The sequence below is a fragment of the Rhinoraja longicauda genome, chromosome 2 (assembly GCF_053455715.1).
Source record: "Rhinoraja longicauda isolate Sanriku21f chromosome 2, sRhiLon1.1, whole genome shotgun sequence".
Taxonomy (NCBI): domain Eukaryota; kingdom Metazoa; phylum Chordata; class Chondrichthyes; order Rajiformes; family Arhynchobatidae; genus Rhinoraja; species Rhinoraja longicauda.
Window position 1 is genome coordinate 39,238,079 of NC_135954.1, and position 23,924 is coordinate 39,262,002.

Genomic DNA, 23,924 nt, shown 5'->3' on the forward strand with positions numbered 1-23,924 from the left:
CCAGGAGGTTGTTCCGTGCCAAGACTTTAGCACGGAGAGCTTCAAGGTGTTGCTTCAAGGTGTAGGTGTTCCTACAAGCAACGGAAATGGGTTGTAGGGGTGACCCATTGAGGGTGACAGTTAGCTGACGTTGAGCTTCCTTGTTGTTCAGGTGAAAGGCCGTTGTGGTGGTTTCTGCCACACTCAGTTTTAGTCTCCAGGTCTTAAGGTAGCCTGCGACAAGTTCCATATCCGTCGCGAGCACATCCTCCACATTTGACCAACTCCTGTCCGAGTGCAGTAGGGCCAGGTCACCTGCGTATCCGTACTGGCGCGAGGTTGTGCGTGGCAGATCGCTGATATAGAGATTGAAGAGCATGGGGGCCTTGTACCGAGCCTTGGGGGACTCCGTTTCTTAGGCGTCGCAGTCGGCTAGATTGTCCGTCGCTGGTCTTGAGTACAAAACTGCGGTTGGCAAGAAACCGCACTAAATGACGGTCAGGGATGGTTTGGGGGAGCTTCAAGATTAGGCCCTGGGGCTCATGTTGTCGACCTCCCCGTGGTATGCCCTGTCAACTGACCTCAGTCAGGCGAACGACAACAGACAGCAGAAGCAGAAGCAACAACTGCTTGCAGCCCAAATGCAACCTCAGTCGCTGCAGCGGGCACCTACGGATGTTGAACCAGATGGCATCACCCTGCTGCAGCTGAATGCGGAAGGCCTCACCAAGGCAAAGACCACCATCATTGAACATCTGCTACAGACCCACAAAGTCACTGCAATCCTGCTCCAAAAGACTCACAAAAGTGACAGCTCCCATCTGAAGATCCCTGGTTATACCCTGGCCGCCTACACCGAGAGCAACACCCACGGTATTGCCACTTTTGTAAGGAACACAGCAAAATGGAAAGCGATTGCAGCGTCCCCTCCTGACTCCGACGTGGAATGGGCGGCAACGCAAGTCGCAGGTGTCACTGTCATCAATGTATACAAGCCACCTTCTACCAGGCTCCACAAAGACTCCCTGCATGTACGCTGGAGACTTTAATTGCCACAGCACCACCTGGGGCTACCATTCAACTAACTCAGATGGCGCTGCACTAGAAGACTGGACCTCAGCTACTGGCGTTCAACTCCTTGCCAATGAAAATTATAAACTGACTCTTTGGACTCATTAGTTTGGTCAAGCATAAAGCTGCTGACAAGTACATCTTCCATGTTCATCAGCATTGCAAATGTTTTATGGGAGAAAATGTAATTTGCCTTAGCATCTCATTACTCGATCCATTCTATTTTAAAGGTTCCAGCATCTCTTTCCTTAAACAACAGTTTTTAAGTTTATTTTGTACCATTTCAAACTCTGTCTAATTTACTTCTCTTGTCCAAACTGTTTTCTAACTAGACTGCAATCACTCTTACCATTCTGCTTTATATGTTTTAATGTCGAGTTTGGAAATTGGATTGAAAAAATTAAGCCATATTTCGTCCTTTGCTATTTAACTGTTGGATTAGTATCAAAACAGAAACATTGTAATTTTGGGTTAGGCATTAGATATCCATTGCCACCATTTACTTCAATTTATTTTTTAAACAGGTGGGACTGCAGTTAGTTAAGTTCTCCGTTTCAATCCTTGCCTGACCTGCTATCTGTATGTCAAGTCAAGTCAAGTCAAGTTTATTTGTCACATACACGATGTGCAGTGAAATGAAAGTGGCAATGCCTGCGGATTGTGCACAATGGAGTTTGCCCATTCTCACTGTGACCATGTGGGTTTACACTGAATTTTCTAGCTACTTCTCACTTCCCATAGACGAGCTGGTAGATTAGTTGGCTATTGTAAATTGTCCGGGGGGGGGGGGGGGGGGGGGAGTGTAATAATAAAAGAATCAAAGGGAAATTCATAAGCATAAAAAAAAGTTGTGGAGCTGTAGGAGAAAGCGATGGGGAAAGGGACTGGTCTTTGCTCTGCATAAGTTGCATTTTGAGCTGAACGACCCCGTGTCATTTTGAGTAAACAAGTCAAAGCTCTCACGAGTTTGTGCAATAAGGCTCCATATTTGAGTTTTCCTCTTTGATAATGTTCAGTGAGGATTAATATTGGCCAGGATACTTGGGGTGACTATCTGGCATGTCTTTGAATAATCTAACATGTATCCAAATCTCTGATGCCTAACTCCCCCGTATTTCACCTACAATGGCCAACCCAGGGTTTGAAAACCTCCATAATTTAACCCCCCAGGGCCTCATCTATCCGAATCTGAAATCTTACACAGGCCTGGCACCTTCCTAGCTTTTTCACTCGGCGCATATATATATATATATATAGAACATCAGGACACGGATTTCAGGAATGGGGCAGGAGATTGAGAGGGGGTCTGGGGCAGTTCAGAGAATGGATGAAACATGTTCCTCGCTGCAGGAGGCGGAGGGGGGTTTAATTTAGATGAGTAAAGGAAAACACCAGTCGGACGGTGCAAGATTGGATTAATATTGATAGATCCAACATCTGGAGTTTTCTAATTTTCAGTTCGGTTCATGATGGCCAGTACAAACTGGCTGAAAGGGTTTGGTCCCGGGTTGTCGCCTATTCCTTGTCTCCGCCTGGCCCGCTGAGTTGCTACAGCTTTTTGTGTCTGTCTTGGGCTGAAAGGCCTGTTTCCGTGCCGCAAAACTCTTAAATTATCCGCGCAACACAAAAGGTGCAACTCGAGCAGCGAAGGTAATTGAGTCGTGATGCAGGGTCCCGGGTCGGGTCGGGCCGGGCCGCTGACCTCCTCGGGCGCCGGCCTGCTGACCTCCTCGGGCGCCGGCCTCCTGCCGCAGCTTCACATCCACACCGGTGGCGAAAAGGCGGCCCGACCCGGCCCTGCCCCGGCCGTCATCAGGGCACCGGCCCCCGGGCGTCATCAGGGCACCGGCCCTGCCCCGGGCGTCACCTGGACACCGCCCCGTCATTTCCGGCGTGAGATGGCGGCGACGAGGACGTGTCCGCCGTCAGTGGTCGATCGTTACTTCACCCGTTGGTACAAGACAGGTAGGCGGCAGCGCGGCTCTCGGCTGCGTGTACTGGCAGATGAGATCCATGGCATGGCGATGCCAATCAAAGATAATAGAGCGGAGCAAGATGAACCACTCATTCGAAATCGCCTATACCGAAGTGTAGTCCGCAAAGGAGCACGTCCGCCATTTTAGTAAGCAAAACCCGCCGACGCTCTACCTCTCGCAGTGTAATCAATTGTGAGGGAACGGTATGTGTGATGATACCATTAAAATGCAGAATATATCTCATCTATCAAATCACATTTTTTTGTTATTTTAATTTTTAAATGTTTTTTTCCTGCTTAATTTCTTACTGTTTCTGCCCATTATTTCCCTCCCGTTCTACCTCCCCAGCCCCCTCTTTTGGGCAGTTTCCCATGTTGTTCAAACACACTGCACAAATTTAACGTATGTGTGTGTGAGAGGCAAGATAGAGATAAATAGATCTCAAAGTTCCTTCTCATGGATCATGGATCAGAAGCAACTTTGATTTAAAGCAACGCTCTATTTCTCTCTTCATCTTATTTTTCACATGATTTACATAAACCATAAAGGCGATTCGACCTTTGTGGTTTATGTATGTACACACACACACCCACATACATCTCTAGTTTATTTCTTGTGATTTCCTCTAATTATTTGTTTAGCAACCATTTTCTTTCAATATCTATCTCTCTCTATATATATATGCCATGTGCTGAGAAGTATGTGCATGACATATGTATATCAGTCACGCACACACTTCTCAGCACATGGGTCTCCCTCATGATCACTGTTCTCTCACATACATTTCATTAGGGCCTACCCATACACATTCACAATAAGTGACATCAAACGTATTTCCAGAAATCCTAATATTGTAAATAAAATAGCTATGAACACATGTCAAGATATTTTTTCATTCTATATTAGTGTAATAAAATGTAATGCATACATACCTACACTGATACAGAAGTGCTAGCTTTAGACATGAATAATGTACATTGCTACCATAGTTTAGTTTTGAATTTAACATATAATTGAGGGGCAACATGCAATATAGTGCTAACCCTCACTTTTGTGAAAAATGAATTACATGCATTAACACGATCCTTACCCACTTCCCCACTACCCTACAACCTGCAAAAATCACATATTTAAATTAAACCGATAAGTTGGTCAAATAACATAGGCTTGTTTTTTTTGTGATTTATGGATTTTTCAAATGTGAATATCTCATAATGACACATTTGTGGGTCAGCAGTACATCGCACCAACCCCCTTCAATTTTACACCATTCAAAAATGAACTTCATAAACAAGGATAACACTTTTTATTTCTGTCATTCATGGTAAGATTTACATCATTTTGTGTGCAAGATATACAGGGTTGCACTGTTTCGCATATCAGCTTCCCAATGAAAAGATCAGGTCCTGATTTATACCAGCTCTTCACCTTCCCCCCTGAAACATCTGAAGAAGGGTCCCAACCTGAAGCATCACCCATCCTTTTTCTCTAGAGATGCTGCCTGACCTGGTGATTTACTCCACCACTGTCTATTTGAATTGGATTCATGCTTCTGTACTACGTCAGGCAGCATTGGTCATTTCAGTGGCAGTCAAGGGTTTTTAACTAATCAATTCACCAATTCAAATTTTCTTGGCTCTAAGTATTAAGTTGAATGTCTTTTCAATTATATTGTGGATACAGTAGAGTTCTATTGTTTGCAAATGCCTAATCTCTGCTTCCATTAATTTTTTTAAATAAAACAAAAAGAGACAGCTCGTGGAGATGAAATTAAAATTAACAGAGAAAGCAAAGAACAGTTCATTAAATATGCTTAATTGGCCAGATACAGACAGAGTGGATCTCTAGTGCAAATATTCAATCAGTAACATCCAAAGTTTAAAGATCACGAAGCAGCAACTCTTCAAGAAATAGTTATAAATGTCAACTATCAACTTATCCAAGTTGAACAAAAGTAATTGTTTGCAAACATTTTATATACGAAGAAATCACAGAGTTGTGAACACTGCCCAGTCCAGCACACAGAATCTGCCTACTAAAATGGCGCTGAAATTTACCCATGACCTACGGTTTTTAGAGTCGAGTGGTCTATCTTGCTCCTCTAGGATCTTTGATGCCAATGGAAAAATGCGAAGTTACGGAGAGGAGGGGGGAAATGGGGGTGTCAAGAGTGTTTTATTGTCATATATATCCCAGATAGAACAATGAAATTCTTACTTGCTGCAGCACAACAGAATATGTAAACATAGTTCACTGCAAACAATATGATAAACGAGAGGGAAAAAAAATTCAGTGTGTATATATACACAGGGAGAGGGGTTGTTCTCCAAACCCGTCATTTGGACAGGTACATGGATAGGAAAGTTTTAGAGGGATATGGACAAGGCAGAGGCAAATGGGATTAGCCTGGATGGGGCATCATGGTGGATATGGATGTGTTGTGCCAAAAGATCTGTTTTCGTGCTGTATGACTATCAATGGCACTGTGAGGTCCATTGATTAGTGGTACAGCATCAAGTTCTGAGAAGACTTATAGGCTTGTGTTGTGCTTACTGCCTATTCTCTAAAGTACAGCAAAAATAGGAAAAGGAAAGGTACGAGAAAAGATTAGCTGCCAACATAAATGGGAATCCAAAAGTGTTCGAAAGGTATATCATTATTAAAAGGCTAAAAAGTGTAGAAGAGTGAGGTTGATCAAGGACAAAAATGGACAAAGATATTAACTTTGTCTCTGTTTTCACCAGTTTCTAAAATAATGAGGAGATTGCCAACATTAGATATCATTAAAGGTGATCGCACAGTTATTAGAAAAGATAGCTGAACTTAAAAGTAGCGAAGTCGTTATAATGTGTTGCTTTTGAGTGGTATAAGAGGTAATCGGGGGAGCACAGATCATAAAATCTTCCAATGTCCTTTGAATTGGAGGACTGCAAAGAATGAAATGTCTTTCTTGTTCAAAAGGAAATAAGTGTACAATCCAGTTAGTTTAATGTAGTATTAGGAAAGCTGGAAATACTGATCTGGGACAGAATTTAAGCAAATTATCACAGATGATGAGCAGTAATTATGGAGTGCAACTGAGATTGAGAAAAAAATATTTTTGATGCAACCTGTATATTGGAATCTGAACAGTTAGCACAAATGGTGGAGGTAGGTATAAATTATGTTTATGATTAACCCGTGAATAGTTATCAAAGGTGACAGCAGTTGGGCAAATGGGTCAATGGAGTTTAATGCCGTAAATGTAAGCTGTTGCATTTTGGGAAGTCATACCAGGGCAGGACCTTCACAGTAAATGGCAGGGCCTTTGAATGAATGGCAGACTTTTTTTAAGGCAAGAAAAACAAGTAGTTTGTAGAGAAATAAAGTTATGGGTAGCAGAAATAATGAACAAAGTGAAGTTTCGAGTATTTATAAAGGGATTTTTCTTTTAACAGTCATCTGAGATTGCCTTAATGAGTCATTATGAAATTATTGTTTTATTTTTAAGAATAATTCTGGTTGATCTTTCAGATGTAAAAGGAAAGCCCTGTGAAGATCATTGTATCTTGCAACATTCCAATAGGTAAGTTTAAATGGTGCTTTATCTTTGATGGAGCATTGTGGAATGTTTTGCACTGCAACAATTGTTAATGTCTTCAATAGAGCAAACTATGACACTTAAGAGTCATACAGCATGGAAACAGACCCTTCACCCCAACTTATCCACGCTGACCAAAATGTCCCATCTAAGCTTATTCCATTTACCCATATTTGGCCCACATCTCTCTAAACCTTACCCATTATGTACCCGTCTAAATGTTCTTATTGCACCTGTCTCATCTGCTTCCTCGGATAGCTCGTTCCATAATGCCTCTATGTGGAAAAAGCTGCCCATCAAGTTCCTATTAAATCTTTCTCCTCTTGCCTTAAACCTATGCTCTCTAGATCTTGATTCCAATAACCTGGGCAAAAGACATTTTGTATTCACCTTATCTATTCCCCTCAGAGGCGTGGTTTTATATGCCTCTATAATCACCCCCCAGTCTCCTACACTCCAAGGATTAAAGTCCTAGCCTGCTCAACCTCCCCCTACAGCTCAGACCCTCGAATCCTGGCAACATCCTCGTAAATCTTATCTGCAGATTTTTCCGTTTATATTGTATCAATTTCTTCAACATGAGATCGAGGAAGGAGGGTTGGTTTAAACTGAACGTATTTTAACCGCAAGGGTCCTGACGGGTAAGGCAGATGAGCTTGGGGCATGGATAAGTACAAGCGACTGGGACGTTGTAGCCATGACTGAAACCTGGTTAAGGGATGGGCAGGACTGGCAGCTCAATGTTCTGGGGTACAGGAGCTTCAGGAGAGCAAGGGATGAGGGAAAAAGAGGAGGGGGGGGGGGCGGGGGGTTGCATTGTTGGTTAAGGAAGATGTCACGGCTGTGTTCGGAGGTAATTATGGACGGTTCGTCTAGTGAGGCTTTATGGGTGAAGCTGAGGAACAAGAAAGGGATGCTCACCTTGTTGGGGGTGTACTACAGACCCCCGAATAGCCAACAGGAATTAGAAGAACAAATGTGCCGGGAGATTGCAGACAGGTGCAGGTCAAATAAGTTTGTTGTAGTAGGGGATTTTAACTTTCCCAATTTAGACTGGGAAAATCATAGCGTGAAGGATTTAGATGGGGTGCAATTCCTCAAAAGTTCAGGAGAGTTTTCTTAAGCAGTATGTGGAGGCTCCCACACGTGAGAGGGTAACACTGGATCTAGTATTGGGGAAATTGGAAAGGGCAAGTTAATGAAGTGTGTGTGGAGGAGCCTTTTGGGACCAGTGACCACAGTTGAATTAGGTTTAAGATAGTTATGGATAGGGACAGAGAGGGTCCACAAGTTAAAATGCTCAACTGGGGTAAGGCCAACTTTAAGGGTATGAGAGAAGGTTTCGCTCAAGTTGACTGGAGCAGGTTATTTGAGGGGAAAGGGACATCGGCCAAGTGGGATGTTTTTAAAAGTGTAATGGAAGCTCAGGATGTGTACGTCCCTGTTAGAGTGAAGGGCAAAGCAGGCAAACGTAAGGAAGCTTTGTTGACGAGGGAAATTGAGACGTTAGTCAAAAACAAGAAGGATGCATGGAACAGGTACAGGGAGTTGGGATCAAGTGCATCAGTGGAGGAGTTTCGGGAACTAAGGAGTAAACTAAAAAAGGAAATCAGAAGATCAAAAAAGGGTCAGGAGATAGCTGTAGCAGGTAGCATTAAGGACAATCCCAAAAGATTTTATTAATACTTAAGGGGGAAAAGGGTAACTAGAGAAAAAGTGGGACCTCTCAGGAATCAAAGCGGTCACCTCTGTGTGGAGCCACAGGAGATGGGCAAGGTCCAAAATGAGTATTTCTCCTCTGTATTTACCGAGGAGAAAGACAGTAGGACAGAGGGAATTGGAGCAGTTACTGGAAGTGACGTGAGCAGTCAGGGTTACCGTCGAAGAAGTACTGAAGGTACTGTTGTGTTTGAAGGTAGACAAATCTCCAGGGCCTGATCAGATATATCCGAGGACATTGTGGGAAACTAGAGAGGAAATTGCAAGAGCCCTGGTTGAAATTTGCGAGTCATCCTTAAATACAGGAGAGGTGCCGGAAGACTGGAGGGTGGCAAATGTTGTGCCTTTTTTCAAGAAGGGCTGCAGGGAAAATGCTGGGAACTATAGGCCGGTGAGCTTAACATCTGTAGTTGGTAAGTTACTGGAGAGTATCATGAGGGATAGGATAGACATACATTTTGGGACGTCGAACAAGGGCAGGACCTACACAGTAAATCGTAGGCCTCTGGGAAGTGTTGTAGAGTAGAGAGATCTAGGAGAACAGGTGCATGGCTTCTTGAAGGTCGAGTCGCAGGTAGATAAGGTGGTCAAAACGGCTTTTGGCATTTTGGCCTTCATCAGTCAGAGTATTGAGTACAGAAGTTGGGAGGTCATATTGCAGTTATATAAAACGTTGGTGAGACTGCATTTAGAATATTGTGTTCAGTTCTGGGCACCATGTTTTAGGAAAGATATTGTCAAGCTTGAAAGGGTTCAGAAAAGATTTACGAGGATGTTGCCAGGTCTACCAGGTGTGAGCTATAGGGAGAGGTTGAGTAGGCTGGGTCTCTTTTCCGTAGAGCACAGGAGGATGAGGGGAGATCTTATAGAGGTATACAAAATCATGAGAGGAATAGATTGGGTAGATGCACAATGTCTTTTGCCCAGAGTAGGGGAATCGAGGGCCAGAGGACATAGGCTCAAGGTGAAGGGGAAAGGATTTAATAGGAATCCGAGGGGTAACTTTTTCACACAAAGGGTGGTGGGTATATGGAGCAAGCTGCCAGAAGAGGTAGTTGAGGCTGGGACTATCCCATCATTTAAGAAACGGTTAGACAGGTACATGGATAGGCCAGGTTTGGAGGGATATGGACCAAGTGCAGGCAAGTGGGACTAGGGTAGCTGGGACATTGTTGGCCGGTGTGGGCGAGTTGGGCAGAAGGGCCTGTTTCCACACTGCATCACTCTATGTCTAAGCCATCTGAGTGTTTTCAATTTTTTAAGTTGTTCCTTGCAATGTTGCAGTCTTCACAAAAGTTGAGTTAAGAAAGGATGTGGTGACTTTAGAGAGAGTGCAACAGTTTTACCAGTATTCTGGCCTGGATTAGTTGGTATTAGCTAGGAGAGGTTGGACAATTTTGGATTGTTTTTTCCGGAGTGTCGGAGGCTGCGGGGAGACCTAAAATATATATTTTTAATTGAGAGGAATAGATAGGATAGGCAGTCAGAACCTTTTTCTGAGAATAGAAAAATCAAATCCTGGAGACAATAACTTTAATGTGAGAGGGGGAAAGTTTAAAGGAGATGTGTGGGGCAAGTTTTTTTAAAATACAGAGTTGTGGGTGCTTAGAGTGAGCTGCCAGGGGTGGTAGTGGAAGCAAATGTGATATTGACAATTAAGAAGCTTTTAGATAGGCACTTGAATATACAGAGAATGGAGGAAATGGATCATGTAGAATTACCATAGATTAGATGATGAATATTGCAATGTATTACAACTTGGTTTGGCAACAGCTCAGCCCAAGACCGCAACACCTTAGCCCAGTCTATCACATCAACCAGCCTCCCCATCCCACCCCATCCATTTCCACCTGATTGCTTTATGTTCACAAGGAATAGGAGTAGATTTCGGCCATTTGGCCCATCAAGTCTACTCCGCCATTCAATCATGGCTGATCTATCTCTCTCTCCTGCCATCTCCCCATAACCTCTGACCTGTGTTCAGTAGTCTGTTAGAGTGGTAGAAGCTGTTCCTGAATCTGCTGGAACATGTATTCAAGTTTGGTATCTTCTTGATGTTGCCTCGGGAAAGCAGCCAACATAAACAAGGACCATTTCCCCCCAGTCATTCCCTCTCCTCTCCAGTTGATACCAAACTTGAATACATGTATCAGCAGATTCAGGACCGGCTTCTACCACTCTAATAGACTACTGAACAGTCCTATCATAAGCTTAGTTTTAGTTTAAGCTAAGGGTGTCGTCTTAATCTCTCAACCTACCTCAAAGCACTTATTTTATTTTATCTGCACTCTCTCTGTAGATGTAAGGCTAAAACATTATATTCTGCACTCTGGTGTTTTTCTCTTGGCACTACCTGTTGTCCTTGTGTACGGTTTGATTGCGCTATTGTTCTGTGATTTGACTGAATAACGTGCAAACAAAGCTTTTCAATGTATCTTAATGCACGTGACAATGATAATCAATACTAATGCAGCTGCTCCTCAACTTACGATGGGGTTACGTTCCAAGAAACCCACCGCAAACCAAAAATACCGTAAGTCGAAATGCATTTAATACACCTGATCACGTGGCCGGAAGCGAGCTGCGGCTGCCATTTGCACCATTGCAAAGTCGAAATATCGTAAGTCGGGGAGCATCTGTACCAATGTGCAGGCAGGCGGGATTAATTTAATTTAGCATCATATTCAGCACAGATATTGTGGGATGAAGAGCCTGTTCCTGTGATGCATACTTTTATGTTCTTAAATAACGACAAGATGTGATAGCAAATTGCTTGAAGGAAATGTTGTACATTGCAACCTTGCTTTTTGAAAATGCATAGAACTGGGTAAAGTTGTCTTCATTAGTACCCGCAGTTACACTTGCTACTATGTGCTACATGGTTCTTGGTCAGTCACAAAAGCCAAATTTTGGTTTTTATCAACGTTCATGTTTAAACATTTTTGGACAAGCCAAAATTGTCCACCAATGAGTATTTGTCTAACACAAGCTATTGACTTCAGTCTCTACTACAAACTCTATTGCCAAGTTATAAACTCTGGCAATTGCCTTAAACTGGAAAAAAGCTTATTTACAGCTTTCTCCAACTTGAGCTTTGGGTACAGGACTGCATTATGACCATCACTATTTTCCACTTCCATAACATCATCTAACTCCAACCCTGGCATGGGTCACCTTGGCTAAAATCTTCACCAATGCTCATGTTACCCGCATACTTGACTATTCCAAAGCATCTCTTTGCTTGTGTAAAGGTGAGGTCGTCCAACGCTTCCTTCTATATCCATACTTGTAGCAAATCCCATTTAATCCTTGCCCCTGTATTTGTTGACCCACATCAGAACCTATCTATTCTTATGTTATTTAAAAAATATCTTGTTGGTCTTGCCCTTTTCTTTATATTCATGCTTATATATGCTATATGCACCTGGAATATTTAGACTCCTACATTTCTGGCCATTTATTTATCCCTGAATGTCATTGCTTCATACATAGATTCAGCTGCTAACAACCGAAAGGTTGTAATTCCTTCCCCATAAACCCTTCCATTTATCTCTTTTCTTAAATATAAGTCGAATAACACAATGATTTGAGCAAGCCTTTGTTCATTTCCCATTATAATTCAGTGTCAATTTTGTTAAAGTTATTGTAAAATCCCAGAAAGTTTGTCCCAGCTGCAAAATGGGGAACGAGAGAGAGATATCATTGAAATGACACTAAATGGGATAAATGTTAATGTTGTTACAATTGGCAAATAAAGTTAATTTGGAATTCTACTTTCTATAAGATTCCGATGAAAATCTATTTTTCCTTTGCAACAGGATATGCGTTATTACTGTGGCAGAATCTCACCCTGTGTTACAGAGTGCAAAAAAAATAAAAAGTGTTAGTTACCAAATCAGTGCCAACTGCAGCCGATTACAAAACAAGGTCTCAGGAAAGTCTAAGCGGGTAAGTTAAATGCACATTCTATTTGAATCTCCAGGTAGTCTGGCGTGCTGACCCGCACTGATGACCCCTTCTCCCGTCTCCAACGGACCCCCTCCACTTTTACCCCCCAGTATGGCCTACTACCCCCACTAGAACTTTTTATTTCAAACTGCCGGCGTGACATCGGCCGCCTCAAATTTTCCACCCCCCTGACTAACTCTAACCTCTCCCCTCCTGAACGTGCAGCCCTCAACTCACTCTGCAACAACCCGGACTTAATAATTAAACCCGCTGACAAGGGAGGGGCTGTGGTAGTCTGGCGTGCTGACCTCTACCGCACCGAGGCCAGACGACAACTATCAGACACCTCTTCCTACCTATCCCTGGACCATGACCCCACCGATGAACACCAGACCTTCATCAGCAGCACCATCACCGACCTCACCAACTCCGGCGAACTACCCCTCAGTGCCTCCAATCTCATAGTTCCCCAGCCCCGCACGGCCCGATTCTACCTCCTACCCAAAATCCACAAACACAATTGTCCCGGCAGACCCATTGTCTCTGCCTGCTCATGCCCCACCGAACTTATCTCTACCTACCTCGACTCCATCCTATCCCCCCTGGTCAAATCCCTCCCCACCTACGTCCAAGACACCTCACACGCTCTCCATCTCCTGGATAACTTCCGGTTCCCAGGCCCCCACTCCCTCATTTTCACCATGGATGTCCAGTCACTCTACACTTCCATCCCCCACAAGGATGGTCTCGAAGCCCTCCGTTTCTTCCTCGACCGTAGAACCAGCCAATCCCCATCGACCAACACTCTCCTCCGCCTAGCAGAGCTGGTTCTTACCCTCAACAACTTCTCCTTTGACTCCTCCCACTTCCTCCAAACCAGAGGCGTAGCTATGGGCACTCGCATGGGCCCTAGCTACGCCTGCCTCTTTGTCGGGTACGTCGAACAATCCCTGTTCCAGACGTACACTGGCCCCATCCCCGAACTCTACCTCCGCTACATCGACGACTGCATTGGTGCTACCTCTTGCACCCATGCAGAACTCACTGACTTTATACACTTCACCTCCAATTTCCATCCTGCCCTTAAATATACCTGGACTATCTCTGACATCTCCCTCCCGTTTCTGGACCTCACCATCTCCATCACAGGAGAAAAATTAGTGACGGACATTTATTACAAGCCCACCGACTCGCACAGCTATCTGGACTACACTTCTTCCCACCCGGTCCCCTGCAAAAAGTGTATCCCCTACTCCCAATTCCTCCGTCTACGCCGCATCTGTGCCCGGGATGAGGTGTTTCAGACTAGGGCTTCCGAGATGTCCTCGTTTTTCAGAAAACGGGGCTTCCCCTCCTCCATTATAGATGAGGCTCTCACTAGGGTCTCTTCTACATCCCGCAGCTCCGCTCTTGCTCCCCATCCCCCCACTCGCAACAAGGACAGGATCCCCCTCGTTCTCACCTTCCACCCCACCAGCCAGCGGATCCAACATATCATCCACCAACATTTCCATCACCTACAACAGGACCCCACCACTGGCCATATCTTCCCATCCCCTCCCCTCTCTGCATTCCGCAGAGACCGTTCCCTCCGCAACTCCCTGGTCCACTCGTCCCTTCCTACCCAAACCACCCTAACCCCGGGCACTTTCCCTTGCAACCGCACGAGATGCAACACCTGTCCCTTTACCTCCCCCCTCAACTCCATCAAAGGACCCAAACATTCTTTCCAGGTGAGACAGAGGTTCACCTGCACCTCCTCCAACCTCATCTATTGCATCCGCTGCTCTAGATGTCAACTCATCTATATCGGCGAAACCAAGCGCAGGCTCGGCGATCGCTTCGCTGAACACCTGCGCTCGGTCCGCATTAACGCCACTGATCTCCCGGTGGCCCAGCACTTCAACTCCCCCTCCCATTCCCAGTCTGACCTCTCTGTCATGGGCCTCCTCCAGTGCCATAGTGAGGCCCGCCGGAAATTGGAGGAGCAGCACCTCATATTTCGCCTGGGCAGTTTGCGGCCCGGTGGTATGAACGTTGACTTCTCCAACTTCAGATAGCTCCTCTGTCCCTCCCTTCCCCTCCTCCTTCCCAGATCTCCCTCTATCTTCCTGTCTCCACCTATATCCTTCCTTTGTCCCACCCCCGACATCAGTCTGAAGAAGGGTCTCGACCCGAAACGTCACCCATTCCTTCTCTCCCGAGATGCTGCCTGACCTGCTGAGTTACTCCAGCATTTTGTGAATAAATCGATTTGTACCAGCATCTGCAGTTATTTTCTTATACTATTTGAATCTCCTCTCCTTTGCTGAAAAATGTAATGAATGTAACACGAAAATTGTCACTGTGCAATTTCAATTTTTGTAGATACAATATTAACTATTTTGCAGATACCGTTACTATTTGCTACTGATATTACTTCTAACTTTAGTGTAACGTAAAGGTAGAGACAATTTTTGTTAATGACAATTATTTTTCAACGTTTGAAAGATTGTCTAAAAGGCTGCCCAATTAAAAGTTGGAGGAAAAATAAGCTTTATTTACAAACAGGGCAACTTAGAGCTGTTTGTGGTCTATTTGCTGCATAGTTCTCTCCAACATCCCACCATTTACTGAGTAAGTCCTGCCTTGGTTTAACTTCCCAAAATGTACCACCTCCCACATGCAAGGGTTGGTATCCAACACAGAAACAGACCCTTTGGCTCAACTCATCCATGTCAACCAAGATGTCTATCTGTGTTAGTCCTGTTTCCCTGCATTTGGCTGTTATTAAACTTTTTCTAACCATGTACCTGTCCAAACTTCTTTAATACCGGACTCTACAACTTCCTCTGATAGCTGGTTCTATATACCTACTATCCTCTGGAAGAATGTGTAGGAAAGAATTGCAGATGCTGGTTTAAATCGAAGGTAGACACAATGCTGGAGTAACTCAGCGGGACAGGCAGCATCTCTGGAGAGAAGGAATGGGTGACGTTTTGGGTCGAGACCCTTCTTCAGACTGAAGAAGTTGTCCTTTAGGCTCCTTTTAAATCTTTGCCCTCTAGTTTCAGACTTCCATTGAGACTTCCCAATAACTTCCCATGATCCTTTTCTGCAACCTTCCCAGTTTATTGGCCGACATCCTACAGCTGGGCGACCAAAGCTGCACACAGTACTCTAAGTGCAGTCTCACCAACGACTTGTACACTAACGACTTGTACACTAACAAACTTCCATACTTCATGCTCTGCTCATCCAATCTACCTGTGTCACCATTTTCAGTGAACTATATCCCTGTACCCCTAGTTCTTTCTGTTCTATAACACTCTCCAGGGCCTTATCATTTACTGTGTAAGTCCTGCTCTGGTTTAACTTGCACAAGTGCTACACCTCTAACTTGGCCGAGTTAAATTCCATCTGGGCCCACTTCCCCACGATCAAGATTCATTTGTCATCTTGGATACCACCTTCACTGTTCACTACATCACCAATTTTACATCAAACTTACTAACCATGTTAAATCATTAATATAGATGACAAACAGCAATGGACCCAGCACTGATTCCTGCAGCACATCATTGCTCACAGGTCGTCAATCTGAAAAACAACCCTCTACTAACTACTCCAACTCCTCATGCAAAACCAATTTTTGTATCCATTTGGCTTGCTCAACCTGGATCCAATGTAATTTCATCTTCCAAATCCCATCCTGCCCATCCCCCCATCTCCCTCCAGAGGCGTTCTCGCTCAATTCCCCCTCCCTCTGGCAGCTTTCCCGCCCACCCAATTGCCAATGGTGGAAGATTAAATCCAGAGACAAACAGAGCCCCAAATGGAGAACTTTCAGTGAGCTCTTTCGGTGGAAGGTCTCGGTTTTGGATTTAATTATTCAAAATTGATTTTGGCAATTACCAACCACTGAGATTTGCTCCTTGCTATCCGTTTCACATAGAATTTATAAAGATAAGTAGTGTGCAAACAGGGCCCTACGGTCTGCATCAACCATCAACCAACGAATTACACTAATGCTATGCTAATCCCATTCATTATTCTCCACACATTCTCATTAACTTCCTCCAGAGTATTATTCACCGACACCAGGAGCAATTTATAATTGCTAATTAACTATAACATTTTAAGTTATTGTTAGGCAATTATCAATTAAATGGAATAGAATAATTTTTGGAATTGATACCAGATTTCTCTCTGTGATTGCAAATTATTTGTGCTTAATTTTCAGGGTGGACAGTTTCTGACAGGACTTGCCCCATTGTGCAGGATAATGTGTGAAAATGGTGAGGAGTACACAATATATAGGTATGTTTTTTTAGAAGATTTATGATAATGAATTCATTTGATACTGTAAATGTCACAGTGGAATTATATGTTTTGTCAAATAATTGCCAATTATCTATATTTGTGTCACATGATCTTGAATAGCTTTCATTCCTAAATCCCGTGATAAAGCCGGTGAAGTGCCAGTATTAGCATTGCTAAGCTCTCTTAGTACCTCTTAATCAGAGAGCTACAATAGGAGCTGTACAAAGTGTTCCACAGTTAACAAAGTACCTTTTTATTATAGCTGTATCAGGGGACGTTTATTGGAAGTAAATGAAAATATTCTCCAGAACCCCAGCCTTCTACAAGAAAAGGTAAAGTGGAATTGTGCAGACTAAGTTCCTGCTTAATTTTATTGAATACTAGCCCATTCCCACACCCCCCATTCTCTCCTCCCCCAACCACAATCTTACTCTCCCCACACCCCTCCTTTCCCCACGACCTCCCCTTTTCCCAGTACCCCTATTTCCCCCATCACCAAGCCCCCTCCGGACGACCCCTGTTGTCCCCTTCCCCAGTCCCCATTCTCAGACCCCGCCACCATTCTCTCTCCCCCACCCCCCCTTTCCCCAGCACCCCTTTCCCCTACTCTCTCCAGCACCAACAGGTCCGGGGGGGGGGCATCAGTGAAAGCTCCGGGGGGGAGGGGGAGCGCATTAGTGAAAGGTCCGGGGGTGGTGGAGGGCGGGGGTGCGCATCAGTGAAAGGTCCGGGGGGGGAAGCGCATCAGTGAAAGGTCCGGGGGGGGGGGGGGGGGGGGAATAGCGGGGAGAGGGTCTCCCGGGTGTGGGAGAGAGGAGAGAAGCAAAGGGAGAGAGGAGAGGGGAGCCCATACGCACCACGCTGAAAGCCTTCAATAAATCAGCAGGAGGGGGGTTGCACGAGCTCTTGTCACATGGGCATTTTGACGTCACACGCTGAAGGCCATGGAAAAAACGGCTGGAATTTTTTATTTATTACTAAAACCTCTGTAACTTAAAAAATACACGACCGAATCAAATAAAAATATCATTTTCCAGCAGCGTTCAGCGTGGTGATTAAGGCGGTGCAAAAATCGTGGCGCTACGGTTCACCGTTTTTGCCGAAATCAGCCGAAATAACTGAGAGAAAAAAAGTTTTGGCCTTTAAACCTCTGTAACTTAAAAAATATAGGACCGAATTAAATAAAAACATCATTTTCGGCAACCGTCCAGCGGTGTGATTAGGCGGTGCAAAAATCGTGGCGCTACGGTTCACCGTTTTGCCGTAATCAGCCGAAATCACTGTTACAAACATATATACTCTTCTGAGTTTTAGTATATTAAGATAAGATGACACTTTTTCTTTCCTAATTTTTAGCCCTCCACAGAAGGATACATTGCCATTGTGCTACCCAAGTTTGAAGAAAGCAAAAGCATAACCCTAGATTTAATTAGCCAGGAGATGTATGATGACATTATTTTGAAGAGAGACATTTTGGCAGCAGAACAGTTAAATACTGACACCAGTGATGCAGTAACCCTCAGTGTAGTTTGAACAACTGAAGGTATATACTTTTTTTGTGTAACTGAAAAATGAAACTTATTGCTTTCCATCATGTGATAGAATTGTACACTGTGATTCACTGTGTCATAGCATAGTGTGGTCTTTGCAGAAAAATGCTTACCTTTTATATAATGCAGCTGCCACTGATTTAGTTTAAAGCATAACATGCTTCGTATAAGTTCCCATTGATTCCAAATACAGAAATTTAGTTCCATTGTATGTTTAATATGAATTGCTGCATGGTTGCTCATTTAAATAGGGAAAATAAACTAAAAGTAGTGCAATGAGACACAAGGCATTGCAAATACTGGAATTTTGAATAAAACCCAGTGCCAGAGTAACTTAGTGGGTCAGATAGCACTTCTGGAGAACATGGATAAGGTTGGTCCGGGACCTTCTGAAGATGGGTTCTGACCCGAAGTGTCACCTATCCAGAGATGCTGCGTGATCCGCTGAGTTACTCCATTACTTTGTGTTTTACTTAACAGTTGTACAATATAGGTTTATTATTGAAGCCAGTGTATAAAACATGATATACAGTAAAACTTTATCTGGCTTATCAACACTTGACACACCAGGTTATGTTTGCAAGTTGCACTTGCAGGTACTCATACCAGGGCCTCAGGCTTGCCAGGCTTAATGAAAGTCTAATGAAGAGTTGAGAAAAAATATCAAGGTAGTGAGGGAAAAGCTTCTAGTTTAGCACCACCATGCAGAATCAGAGTTTCACAAAAGTATAATTTATAGTGCACTATAGGTTTCGCCTTTGAGTCCAGGAAAGCTGCTCAGGATTTAACAATATACATTTGCCAATTGTGCTTATTTTCTTCACAGACCAGACAGCACACTAGTCTGGTCTGTGAAAAAAAGTGACCACAATTGGCCAAGGTATATTATTAAAATACTGAGCAGCAAATGCAAACTATTCAATTTGGTATTCTAAAAATGATGTGCCCTTGATTCCAGTTTATTTTAGTCTTGAATATGTGAAAGTAACCATGAATGTCAAACCCATCTGGTACACCAATGAACTTTGGATAAGGAGGACAGCGAGCTTTCAGTCAACTGGTCGCCAGGTTAATGTAGCCCCACATTAACCTGGCTGATTCTCTGAAACAATCTACTGGAGGAACTTGGCAAGTTGAGCAACATTTGTGGAGGGAGGGTGGGGGACTGTTTATGTTTTAGGTCCTGATGCAGCTTTTACCCTGAAACATTGGCAGTTCCTTTCACCTCCCAGTCCCCTGCCCCACTGATGCTGCTCAATCTGCTGACTTCCTTCAAAGATAGTTGAATTCAATATTGAGTTGGATAGAAAAATAACTGCAGATGCTGGTACAAATCGAAGGTATCACAAAATGCTGGAGTAACTCAGCGGGTCAGGCAGCATCGCTGGAGAGAAAGACTGAGCATCTTCAGTCTGAAGAAGGGTCTTGACCCGAAACATCACCCATTCCTTCTCTCCAGAGATGCTGCCTGACCCGCTGACTTACTCCAGCATTTTGTGATACCTTCAACAGGTTGGATGGTGCATAAATGCAAGATGAGGTGCTGTCCCTCAATCTTGCATGGAGTGTCATTTTAACAGTGCAATTGGATGAAATCCAAGTAGTTAGCTAGATAAGATTAGTTGCTTGCCTCTGTTTCTTAGAGTTTCTAGTCTGATTTTTACTTTTTGTAGTTATAAACACAGGAATTATACAATTTGGAGAAATTATCATGGGCTAACGTTATTTGAACATCTGCGCGATTGGCTGATTTTGAAACAATAAGCTGTAAAATTCCTTTTAAATGCTCTATTTCAATGTTAGCTTTAAAAAAAGAATTTGACCCTATATGCATGATTCTTGATGTAGATCTGGGTAAAATGTTTGAAAATTGAAATCCAAAAATAGGGACTAATGATTGGTCAGATTTACTCTTTATTTCATTGTGAAACAAATTCTGTGCATGTGAATGCAATAAGGTAGCAATAAAGAATGCAATACATTAAAAATTACATGACATTGAAAAATGTTTTTTTTTTTCCATATTCTCTTTTTCTGCACTTAGGTCACCATTTTGATTCTGAGTTGCAAGGAGAGACTGGGGTGCTTTCCCCTGGAACATAGGAGGCTGAGGGGTGACCTTGTAGAGGTATATAAAATCATGCAAAGACAAAGTGGATGTTGTCTTTTTATAAGAATGGTGGAGTTTAAAATTAGAGGGCATAGGTGAGAGAGGAATTATTTAAAGGGGACAGGAGGGACAACTTTTACCATGCAGAGGGTGGTGGGTGAGTTGTCAGAGCAAGTGATAAAGGTGGGTACAATTACAATATTTAAAAGACATTTGGACATATGGATAGGAATATTTTGGAGAGATACGAAGCAAATGGTACAACTCTGATAGGCATTACCTAGTCGGCATGAATAATTTGGCTGAAGGGCCTGTTTCCATGTTGTATAACTGAATCTATAAAAGTAAAATAGAGCATGACAATAAAAATTGGCAAGAATTTCATGAAAGGCTTGGTGTTAATGTGTCAAATACTTATCTGCTTAATTTATAGGCGATGTGTAGGTCCAGCATAAAATTAAAAAAATCCAAAACTTGGAATAACAAACTCTTTAGTAGCGCATACTAAAGCTGGTCTGATGAATTCCTAGACATTTGATATGTAGACGGCAGAAAATCCTTGCTAACATGGGAAATGCATTTTAGTGATTATTATCGTGTGTCGAGCTGCACCTTAAAATTGTTTTGAGTAACCAGGTTTGTCCCTTACATCCTCAAAGGATTTTATAGCTCCAGTTTTAAAAATAGGAAGTGCTGAAAATAATCACCAGCTCTGCAACTGTGGCAGAGGAGTTCCAGTAAAGCTACACCAGGTATGAGGATTAAGAATGGCAATTTTTTTATGGACCAATTGTGACATCCTGCAAACATCAATATGATAAAACCATCACAAAGATAAATTGTGAAAAACTATTAAGCTTCAAATAATAATATTAAGTATCACAAAATGAGGCATAGGGCTTATTGTTAGGCATATGATAAGATAAATAATGTTTAATTAATTTATCACCAATAAGACATCTCTCTGTACGTGAAGTCCATTGAACAATACACAATGTAATGATGATTAACGAATTAGAATTTTATTTTTAAAAATATAACTTTGCATGTTAATTGTCAGAGAAATGTAAAAAAACTGCCTTTACAGGTAATACAAATCCAGTCCAAGTACTGTATTCAATACTTCCAGCAATCCATACATCAACATTCAAACCCCACTGCACTACAGTATTATCACCAGAAAAAGTGAAATTAGTTACAGTGTTCATGTGCGAAGAGCAGATTTGAGGGACACAACACAAAAACTCGTGATCTGCTTGATGTATTAATGTAGATTTTAAAGCATTATCCAGAATTTTTAAGTTTGAAGAGGTTGGGAGGGGAAAATACGAGATCTAAAACTTAGAAAACTTGAGCATAAATAGCAATCTGATTATGTTTGGATAAATTTTACTGGGAGGAAGACTACAGGTGCTCCTCAACTTACGATGGGGTTACGTTCCGATAAACCCATCGTAAACCGGAATTATTGTAAGTTGAAATGCATTTAATACACCTGATCACTCGGCCGGAAGCAAGCTGCGGCTCGCTGCCGTTGCCCAGCTTTTGCACCATCGTAAAGTCGAAATATCGTAAGTCGGGGAGCATCTGTATCTTCTTCCAGAAAATTTACACTTAGCAGCAGAAGAAAGGACAGTGGCGAAGTGAATGATAAAATATGTTGCAATAACTTGACTGCGAATATAATTTTGGTTTAATTAATTTAGACAGCAGTAACACATGGCTGTCCTATCCAGTTTTGTTCTTGCACATTTGTGACCGTAGCAGCATCAAATAATTAATCACATCAGTAAAATATTCACAAGAGATTTAGACATTAGCAGGACAAGGTAAAAATCCAGCAGTAATACACTTCAAAGATACCTAACCAAATTATCTATTCTCTCGGTATTACTTCAGATGACTACCGAATTGGAAAAAAGTTTAATATAGATCTTAAAACATTTGTATCCATGTTAGGGACATGGCTGCTATTTATATCCACATTAAGTACTATAAATGCAACAGACATTGATTACTGTGTACTATGCACTGACAGACTTTACAGTACACCTGACAATGTATGTGTTGCAACTACACTAGATCTTTCCTCTTCATTGGCTCTCTAAGAACGTCAAGTTTGCCATGTGTCTTTCCAGAGATTTCACGCCAAATGTATCTGTGTTCTTCCCCTCTAAGGTTTCACCATTTGCAATTGTCTGCAGTTGGTTACCTCTCCAGCTGTGGGGTGAGCCCATAAATGTCTGATCTACTGTACACTGTAAAAGATAAACCATATTAGAACCACACATACAGAACATATTATTGAATGTGAAACATACAAAATCACATTTAACATAAGAGACAGAGTGATACAGTGTGGAAATAGGCCCTTTGGCCCACACTGGCCAACAATGTCCTAGCCACACTGGTCCCACTTGCATGCGCCTGGTCCATATCCCTCCAAACCTGTCCTATGCATGTACCTGTCTAACTGTTTCTTAAACGATGGGATAGTCCCAGCCTCCACTACCTCCTCTGGCAGCTTGTTTCATACATCCACCACCCTCTGTGTGAAAAAGTTACCCCTTGGATTCCTATTAAATCTTTTCCCCTTCAGCTTGAACCTATGTCCTCTGGCCCTCAATTCCCCTACTCTGGGCAAGAGACTCTGTGCATCTACCCGATCTATTCCACTCATAATTTTGTACACCTCTATAAGATCACCCTTCATCCTCCTGCGCTCCATGGAATAGAGACCCAGCCTACTCAACCTCCCCCTATAGCTCACCCTCTAGGCCTGGCAACATCCTCGTGAATCTTTTCTGAATCTTTCAAGCTTGACAATATCTTTCCGATAACATGGTGCCCAGAACTGAACACAGTATTCTAAATGCGGTCTCACCAACGTCTTATACAACTGCAACATGACCTCCCAAATTCTCTACTCAGTAATCTGACTGATGAAGGCCAAAGTGCCAAAAGCCTTTTTGACCAATTTATCTACATGCGACTCAACCTTCAATGAGATTTTTCCAATTGACAGTTGAATTTTTCAAAATGATCTCATCTTGGTTATACATAGCCATTTTATTATGTTTGATCTAATAAAGGTGTAATGTTTTGCATTTACACAGTTAGCAGCTTAATTTTTCCTTTATTCATTCTCGTTGGATCAAGATTATGTTCTTCACTCGTCCTGGCAAAATTTCTCTATTGTAGATTATTTTCTAAATGGGGAGAGAATCCAGAAATCGAAGGTGCAAAGGGACTTGGGAGTGCTGGTGCAGGACTCCCAAAAAGTTAATTTGCAAGTCGAATTGGTAGTAAGGAAAGTAAATTAATTTATATCACGATGACTGGAATACAAAAACAGAGATGTAATGCTGAGGCTCTAGGGCACTGGTCAAGCCGCATTTGGAGTACTGTGAGCAAATCTGGGCCCCATATCTGAGAAAGGATGGACTGACTCCAGAGAGGGTCCAGAGAAGGTTTACAATAATGATTCGGAATGAGTGGGTTAGCATATGATGAGCTTTTGACAACACTGGGCCTCTACTCGCTGGAGTTGAGAAGGTTGAGGGGGGACCTCATTTAAATTTACAAAAGAATGAAACGAATAGATAGAGTGGATGTGGAAAGGATGTTTCCACTGGTGGGAGCGTCTAGGACCACAGGTCATAGCCTCAGAATTAGAGCGAGCTCTTTTA

At 42.9% G+C, this 23,924-nt stretch overlaps 2 protein-coding genes across 4 annotated transcripts in view; one reads left to right on the forward strand and one right to left on the reverse strand.

Moving 5' to 3' along the window:
- The first annotated feature begins 2,505 nt into the window (after positions 1–2,505).
- On the forward strand, positions 2,506–20,876 carry abitram (actin binding transcription modulator). The gene is made up of 7 exons (XM_078417863.1): positions 2,506–3,015; positions 6,540–6,591; positions 12,144–12,273; positions 16,496–16,572; positions 16,838–16,907; positions 17,932–18,118; positions 20,170–20,876. Exons 1-6 carry the CDS (start codon positions 2,715–2,717, stop codon positions 18,106–18,108), a joined length of 807 nt encoding a protein of 268 aa, XP_078273989.1. The 5' UTR covers positions 2,506–2,714; the 3' UTR covers positions 18,109–18,118; positions 20,170–20,876.
- Positions 20,055–23,924, reverse strand: part of ctnnal1 (catenin (cadherin-associated protein), alpha-like 1) — a 266,065-nt gene continuing 262,195 nt past the window's right edge. For all 3 annotated transcript variants that reach the window (XM_078417849.1, XM_078417840.1, XM_078417830.1), the window contains one exon: positions 20,055–22,493. In XM_078417849.1, coding sequence (XP_078273975.1) covers positions 22,329–22,493 — 165 coding nt within the window. In that variant the 3' untranslated portion in view covers positions 20,055–22,328. The remainder of the gene's footprint in view (positions 22,494–23,924) is intronic.

What these genes read in the sequence shown, in the direction of transcription:
- abitram (XM_078417863.1), top strand. Translation starts at nt 2,715, where the DNA reads ATGCAGGGTCCCGGGTCGGGTCGGGCCGGGCCGCTGACCTCCTCGGGC. An exon ending in ATCTTGCAACATTCCAATAG is followed by an intron (nt 6,592 to 12,143) that starts GTAAGTTTAAAT and finishes CCTTTGCAACAG; the next exon opens with GATATGCGTTATTACTGTGG. An exon ending in GAGGAGTACACAATATATAG is followed by an intron (nt 16,573 to 16,837) that starts GTATGTTTTTTT and finishes TTTTTATTATAG; the next exon opens with CTGTATCAGGGGACGTTTAT.